This window comes from Vigna unguiculata, chromosome 7 (genome assembly GCF_004118075.2).
Source record: "Vigna unguiculata cultivar IT97K-499-35 chromosome 7, ASM411807v1, whole genome shotgun sequence".
Taxonomy (NCBI): domain Eukaryota; kingdom Viridiplantae; phylum Streptophyta; class Magnoliopsida; order Fabales; family Fabaceae; genus Vigna; species Vigna unguiculata.
The window spans coordinates 28658581-28667062 of record NC_040285.1 but is presented as its reverse complement, the minus strand read 5'-3'; the positions used below and the strand labels follow the sequence as shown (position 1 = coordinate 28667062).

Genomic DNA, 8482 nt, shown 5'->3' with positions numbered 1-8482 from the left:
TGGAGGAGGAGCGTTCAGTGAACTTGGATGAGGGAGTAACTCAAACCCTAATAGAGCTCCTGTTTTAAAAATGGGGAGATGAATGAATTATTTTGGTTTCAGGAGACAAAATAGGAAGTGAGTGGACAGCTGGAAAGGATCTTAGGAACAAGTGGATGACTATGGATCCTTACAAATCCAAATCCAATGTTGAGCCTATAAACATAAAAATAAAAATGGGCCTTATCCTGTGTGACAAATTATTGGAATTCTCTTATGTAAATGTGATATATTTTTTTTAATTATTGATTATAGACATTATATTGTTGTTGTTTTTTTTATGTTCACTAATTTATTTAATTTAAAGTATATTTACAAAAAATAAGCTTAATTTTAGGCGACAAAGCCTTTTTTTCAATTTTTTCTTTTATAATATAAAATAAGAATTTTTTAGTTTGTTAACTCAATTGAAAATTATAAAAAATTAGACTTAATTGTAATTTTGTCCCTTTTGAATTTATTTTAACTCGAAACGATCTATCAATGTTTTTTATCCTTATATTTTACAAAATCTATATTTAAATTTTTTATTTTTTCCCACAATTTTAGTCGAACCTGTAATTTTAAAGCAATTTTAGTCTTTTACTTTTTAATTATCCTTAACGTTGTTCAATTTTCAATTTTTAAAAATACATTAAAAAACTCTCATAGAATGATGAGTTTTTTTATTTTCCATTTTTACTGTGTAATGTCTAAAATGATAAGAAATTATGGATATTTAGAAAGAAAACTACGAATCTTAAAAGCTAAGGACTTAAAATTGTATAAAGTAAAATCCAGAAAATAAAATTACTAATAAATAATAAATTTTAGTCAAGCAAAAAAAAAGGATTTTTGGTAAGAACCGTTCAAGTTTATTTGCGTCGACTAGAAGAAAACAATAAACGTTTTCATTTAGTTTAGCGTGGTAGTTGGATAGAAGGAATACTTAAATAAAAAAACGTTTTAAAAGACTAAAGTTGTTATTAATTTGGTAGATTAAATTGCAAATGTGCAATTAGTCTATTTTAAAAATCAATTTATAGAAATATGATAGACTAATTAGTTGATAGAGTGGGTACGTAATTTCATCGCACAGGATCACCTAAATGAAAAGAGTTAGGCCAATATTTTACCAATGATAAATTTCTTAAAAAAAATAAAGCTCATGTAACAATCTTAATTCATGATCTTGTATGCTTGTTGAACATGTGTCTCAACCAAAATTTTGATACATTCAGTTTTGTATCTGAATTTTTTTGGATTAAGATTTTACAATACTTGAAACAAAATCGAATCCACTTGGTTGTTAAAAAAAGATAATATTTAATCTTAACCCCAGTTGTAGTTAAAAAATAATAATTATAATTAACTTATACTTTTAAACAAGTAAATATAATAAATGTTATAATACACCTAATAACCATTCTTTATTTATGTTTCCATGACGTCTTTTAAGAATAAAACTATGATAAAACTTCGATCTTCAAAGTCAACAATACGGTGATTGACCTTAACCATGTCTTGACAAACTTGAAATCGAAACATCGACATTGTCAGTGGGGACGAAAACTCGATGTCTCTCAACTGACATGAGATTGGAATAAAAAATATAACAGTATACGACATTGGGGTTGCCTGGCTGAGACGAGCAAAATTGTGTGGTCTCCAGTTAAAACTGTTGCTCCGAACGACGACAAGTACAGTGACAAAGGCGACAAAATTTTTCTAAAAAAACCTTTAGGCTCTAGATATCATATTAAGAAGTAAATTTTAAGTCAAACTCAATTCCACAAAACTATATCATAAGATGAGGTTTACACCTATTTATATATTATAAGTTGACCTTATTTCTGGTCAATGTGAAACTTTTAACATCCTTTCACACGTCAATGTATAATGTATATATCTTTATTGAAAAAACTAAAAAAATATTTCTAAAAATACTTTCGTTATAGTAATTAATTCTAACAATATCTCTTAACATATTTGAGATAAAAAAATAATAGTAACATCCTAGAAAAAATATTATTTATTAAGACTAATTTCTATAATTTTTTTAAAAAAAACTAATCAAATAATTGTATTAGATTAAAGAAATAAAATCATATTTAAATATTTATTTTATATGACATCATTTCATTATTCAAACTTTAGACTAAATTGTTAAAAGGAGCTTTGGAAATTATAAACTGAAGAGGGCTTTTGGAACTTTGTTAAAGAATTGGCATTTCTCTTTTGTGGAGTTTTCCCTTTGCTTTGGTTTTACTTTACCTTTTTTCAGTGAAGAGAATAAATACCTTTGTTGCGTTTCATAACTTTCTTCACTATTTTTCTCTTCTCTCCACACAATTTCTCTCACCTTTCTCTCTCTCCGCAAAACCCATCTTTCATCTCACTGTACCCATGGCTTTCAGAGTAGGAGGGGGAGGGGTAAGCTTCCTTTCATCTTTTCGCCTCTCTCTCTCTCTCTTAACTAACACTTTTATTTTCTTCTTTATTTTCCTTATTTTGCCTGCGCTGTTATCACTTGATCTTGTTGAACTGTTATTTATTTTTGCGCTGTCTAGGTCCAATTTTACGGATGCTACAAATTTAATGCTACATCTTTGTTTAATCGCGTGTTTTTTAGTTTGTTACACTCACTTGATATCAAATCGACATTGATCTTTGTGTCGTTTTTTAGTTTGGGTCTATATTCTAGTATTTTGAAACTTATCGTTGATGCATTTGAGTTGGGCCTGGTATGTGTTATATTTTTAGTGCTATGTTGGGTTCGCTACGAGGATGACTCAGAAATTGAAATGGGAAGGTTTTTGATCTATCCATTGGCTTAAATTTCAATTGGTTCACTGTGATGATACATACTATCTTACAAAAGGAAGGGGTCAAGAAATCAGGCTAGATCATATACTAACAATTGAAAGTTTATTGAATATTTTGTTCCTTTCCCATGCATGAAGTTGCTTTGAGTTGCAATTAACTTTAGGGTTGCTTGTATCAGAATTTTTAATTGATCCAGGGATTGGATGCAAAATAAGTAAGCGCATTTTGTTACTTTTGAAATATTATTTAATTTTTGCACTCATACTGCATATGAATCTTGTGACGGAGCTCAAGGGAATTACATGTGTTAGGAGTACATGATTGGTTCTCCTGTTGGGTTATTGTATTTTGTTTCTATGCGTGTAAAGGAAATATCCTTTTTTTTCCTGGATGCTAAGATTCATTTTACTGTAAGAGCATCATCATTGCCCTTATCATTTTCAATTTTGGTAATATGGTTTGATCATTGAATTTGAAAGAGGCTATAATTTAGAAGTAATCAATGTGTTGCTTATAGGGAAATGCCTCTTCTGGAATGGGTGTTGCTGAGCATAGCGTAAACACGTTCCTAGAATTACAGAGGAAGAAAGTTCATCGCTATGTGGTTTTTAAAATTGATGAGAAAAAGCAAGAAGTTGTGGTGGAGAAAACCGGAGGCCCTGCTGAGAGCTATGATGATTTCACTGCATCCTTGCCTGAAAGTGATTGCCGATATGCTGTCTATGACTTTGATTTTGTGACATCTGAGAACTGCCAGAAGAGCAAAATCTTTTTCGTGGCATGGTGAGTCTCTTGATTTCATATACTACTTTAGAAGTTGCATATCATATTAACTCATTCTAATATTCCCACGTTGGTTTCTGTTTACACTGCTTTATGCATGTGGGTATTGCATTTTACTGTTGCATCTATGTAGCTTGCCTTGCCTCAAATCTTGAAATACAGATAAATAATTAAATCCTAAGACATCTAGGGTATCATGGCCACTTTGCTGATCTAAAGAGGTATCTATGGGTATAGTGAAAGCAAATTATACAATTTAAATTCTCTATAATGATGTAATTCTCTAGTATATCTACATATGATTCCAATTGTTTACTATGATTGTATTTTTTTTCCGTGATGCGCCAATGAAGTTTTATTGAAATGAGTACAAGGGTTGCTTAACCCTCCAAAAGAACCAGACCATATCAATCAAAGGCTGGTCCAAAACCAGCCACATTGTCTGATAGAAGTAAAAGGTTCCGTGTACCAATCAGAAAACAAAAAAGAAACCCCTTTTGTTCTTCTTGGAAATGACATTGAGCATTATGAGATCTATCAACCCCATCATATCCTTGGTCAAAATTTGGAAAAAAGTCTTATTGTTACAACACGCATATTAACAGCATATTAGAAAATATGCCAAGCATACTTTCTTTCCTCCAACATACTTCCATGCTGAAGATAATGAACTTGACCACGATGAGGGCATAACTACGGAAAATCCAACCCAATTGTAAAGTAAAGATCACACCTGACGAGACACAGAGCACAATGATTGTCTATGCCTCCCCTCCAATAATAAAAGGGTCTTTGAGGAATCATGAGCGTAACCGCCTATCATACAAAATTTAACCTTCTCTCCACTCCTTAACCTTCTCTTTACTGAGAGATGTGAGTGGAAAATGCTCCTATTTCCAACCATAAAAAACCATAAAGGTGGTACACCTGACACATTCAATTCTACGTAACACTACGCTTGGAAACATCCAGTACCCCCTCGATGTAACCAATATTCTATTATTATGAATGCCTATTTTCATTCTTCTTGTCATGGCCCACTCTAAACATACTAGTGGCAGAGACTGAACAAGTATTTTGACAAGTTCTTAGACCTCAATTTTTATGCATATATGTCAAAGTCCAATATCTTTTTGCAATCTCTAGTGTAGAAACATGAAAAAGGTTTCTGTATATTTCATTTTATAATAAAATGCTCAACAATTTATTACGTAGCTTATAGCTGTCCCATCTAAGCTCTTTGACCTAGATCTTTGCCAATAGTAAATGTTGCTAGAAAAGTATACAAATAATATTGAACAAGTTTGAATGACTGAACCCTTTTACTACAGACTCTACTTTTTAGAATTACAAAATTTGGAATATTTTTCTTTTCTTGAAGTCACAGGATGGAGTTTAGACATTGGTAAAGCTATAAAGTTTCTCCTTGTTTATGATATAGAAAAAAAGGAATAAGTATAAATGGAATATGTCTGGTCATTAGTTGGCATGAGAGGTTGTTTTTTTTTCATGTTATTTTTACTGTGGAAGAACTTGTAATCTCTTTGATTTGGGATCCACATGATGTTTGGCATGTGCCAGTGTTAACTCCTTTGCAAGTGTTTCAAGTTGTGCAAGTAGTAATCAGAAAGACCGAATATCGTTTTCCAAGAGACTCATGTAAATACTAAGTAATTGTACAACTAATAACTAATCTAGACTAAAGAATAATTTCATAGTTTGTGTTACGTGCAAGAAAGTAAAGTTTATGCATGAACAAGTATAACACTTTGGAAGTTAAGAACGCTTAGAAGATGGAAAAGACTAGAAATGATATGGATTGGTGATGTTGGGGTTAGATTTCACCGACCTCACTCATGCATTTAGACACTTAAGTCCTCTCCATTATAATGCTAATGTCAACCCACGAGTTTATTTAAACCCTAATCCCTTAGAAGAATGAGCCTAGGTTTCTTTATTAAGAGTCAATCCCCTGAACCCCTAATAAACAAACTTGCTTTAGCAACTAGGGTTTAAGACAACTAATGAGACAAGCTGCACTAAGGATCTTGTTTCAGTTCTAAGTTACAAAAGATATTTTTCAACACCTAATGAACCAAGTATCAAGTTATGGGTGATCAAACCAAAGTAAGCATGAAACACAAAAACAAAAATACTAACATTCAATATAAAAGGCATATATATATATATATATATATATATATATATATATATATATATATATATATATCAAAACATAGCAAGATACATGAGAGTTTAATGGTTACATCTACCTCCAACAAAATGGGTTTAGCTCTCCATTGTCATGGAGAGCCTAAGAATACAAAATGAGAAATGGAAGAAGATGGAGATACAAGAAGGAAGAAGTAGATGTTCTCACAAGCCCTAGCAGTCCTCCAAGCTCTCCAAACGAGTGTTTTCGCGTCCAATCCTCCAAAAGATCCGTTTTCCCTTGAGCAAACAAGAAGAAATAGGGCAAAATTTGCCAGGTCAGCAAAACTGACATCGGCACATGGATTCCTCCGCTGGGCGCTATTGCACAGAACAAAGAAGAGGGCTCTCTGTGAAGATGGTGCCCAACACGACTTGTTCCTGGAGCATTGGCGCCCAACGCAATTCTGTGCATTGATCTCTGACTTGGTGGCGCCCGACGCGAATTATGATGCCTAGCGCAGTTGACATCTGGTGCTCTTTGACTTTGTGGTGTTGACTTTGGCTTCTATGGCACCAGCATTTCTTCTAAGTTTCGCATTTTTTTGTTTTTCTTGCTTCTATAGGATGCAAACATGTTTTGGTTTGGGACAAAAGCTTCCTATTACTAAATTAGACACAAAATAATGGAGATAAGTGATATAATTAGATTAGTATAACCCAAAATGTAATTATTTATAAAAATAAGATAAAATTGAAGACTAAGTAGATTAAAAACTAGAGAAGAGTTTGATTTTGTTAATAAAAGATAATTAAATTAATGGTAAAAATTAACATTATCGGCCTGTCGAAGAAAACTTATTATTGGGATACATATCATATTTTCAAATGGAATAGGGGTAAGATGTAATGGAATTGTTTATTGTTTATTTTTTCAAGCAAAATTGAACTTTAATTAATACCTCGTTGAACTGGGGACTGAGTTTATTTTTCCTCAACTGCTAGACTTGTTATCCATTAGTATGTTGCTTCAGCTCTGGGACTTCTTTTTTGTGCTTAGTCATTTTTCCCAATGTTTCCAGTAGTTAATTATGTTCCGTCGTCCTTACTAAACGTATGTGATAGTTTTTTATTACCTTTCACTTCGTGAACTCGGGTTAAGTGTCTGTATCTGCTCAGTTATTTCTTTAATTTTGTGTTGATAATACTTTTAGGTGTTGCGTTTATTTTATAGATTGACTATGATTGCAAGATAGACTCACAGTTACTTTCAACTAGCTTATCTTGACACTTGCAGATAAAATTTACCTTCTATTTATTGCTGTTGGACTAAATCAGAGGAAGTTTCTCTTAAACATTTTGGCACATCTTTTATTGCTTGTATTCTTCTACTTTACGGTTTACGAAGAGATTATTTTACAGGTCTCCTTCAGTATCCCGCATTCGCTCTAAGATGCTTTATGCAACATCGAAGGACAGGTTCAGAAGGGAACTACAGGGCATCCATTACGAGATTCAGGCAACAGACCCAACAGAGATGGATCTTGAAGTCCTCAGAGAGCGTGCAAACTGAGCAGCTACACAAGATGGTCGTGTTTTTAGGTGATCTAGTTAGGATGTATGAGACCTTGAGGGAATGATGTTGATTGATACCCTTTAGTTCTACCATGTTCTATGTCTGTTTCGATATATTTCACTTAAACTGCTGACTTATCATTTATCAAGTGAATAACCTGCACCTGTGAAAGCTGATTAGGGGTTCCTGCCTAAGAAACTCCACTGCAGAGAAATTTCAACATTTCCTTATTGCCATGATGCTTCATAGGTGCAGATTAATATATTAATGGCTATTGAAAAATGAACTTATATTCTATGAATTTCAAGTGGAAGTTGGTGAATCTACTTTGTTACTTTTTAATCCACGCAGGGATTTAGTTTTGTTGCTTCAGTTCCAGGATTGGAATATTTGCCACTTGCTTTCTGAACTCAAGGTGCAGTAAAAACTAACGAGTTTTATGGATGCGCATTGGTGCAGTAAAAACTTGCATTCTTAGTAAATTTAAATTAATTTTGATATTAATTTTAAGATAGTTAATAAGCAAACTAATTTGATCGAGTAACAGTGTAAAATTATTGTGTATTTTCTCCATATATTTAATTTTTAGTAAAATTGGATCTAATTCTTACCTACGACTTTTTTATTATTTGGGCATATTTACATTTTCTAATTTTTATTAAAATTAGATTAAAACAAACACACTTTTAGTATGTCTATACTTTTTTGGTTAGACTCGCAAAATATATTTTTTCTTAAATCAATCTCGACTTTTAATAAAATTTATGTGGTGTCGGTTTACTTTATTAGACAAGAATCCTTTCAACGATGTATTCAAGAGTAAAAAGAAAAAAAATATTGAATAGTCTGTCTAAAGTTTAATACAAAAAAAAAAAAAGTTATCACTTAAATATAATTACATATTAATTTTATGTCTAGTTTAATTTCATTCTCGAGATTCCAGATCAGAAATGTGGTGTGGGATGGGATTGACATGATGAATTAGTTTATAGGAAGGGAGGATGATGAACTGGCCAAGGCAGATTGGCAGGCAATGATATGCAACTGCTATGGCTCCACACAATTATTGCTTTGGTCCTGTCACCTTTCTCTGTTTTTTTTTTTTTTTTTGGTTATGTATGTCTTATC

The 8482-nt window shown here is 32.2% G+C and overlaps 1 protein-coding gene across 1 annotated transcript; it reads left to right on the top strand.

Annotated features, from left to right (window-relative positions):
* The first annotated feature begins 2231 nt into the window (after positions 1–2231).
* Positions 2232–7696, top strand: LOC114191936 (actin-depolymerizing factor-like). Its single transcript, XM_028081390.1, has 3 exons — positions 2232–2451; positions 3362–3627; positions 7201–7696. Exons 1-3 carry the CDS (start codon positions 2425–2427, stop codon positions 7349–7351), a joined length of 444 nt encoding a protein of 147 aa, XP_027937191.1. The 5' UTR covers positions 2232–2424; the 3' UTR covers positions 7352–7696.
* The last annotated feature ends 786 nt before the right edge of the window (positions 7697–8482 follow it).

Excerpts from the sequence above, each read along its gene's own strand:
- LOC114191936 (XM_028081390.1), top strand. The coding sequence starts at position 2,425 with ATGGCTTTCAGAGTAGGAGGGGGAGGG. Across the intron at positions 2,452-3,361 it reads TCAGAGTAGGAGGGGGAGGG|GGAAATGCCTCTTCTGGAAT; the intron begins GTAAGCTTCCTT and ends TGTTGCTTATAG. Across the intron at positions 3,628-7,200 it reads AAAATCTTTTTCGTGGCATG|GTCTCCTTCAGTATCCCGCA; the intron begins GTGAGTCTCTTG and ends ATTATTTTACAG.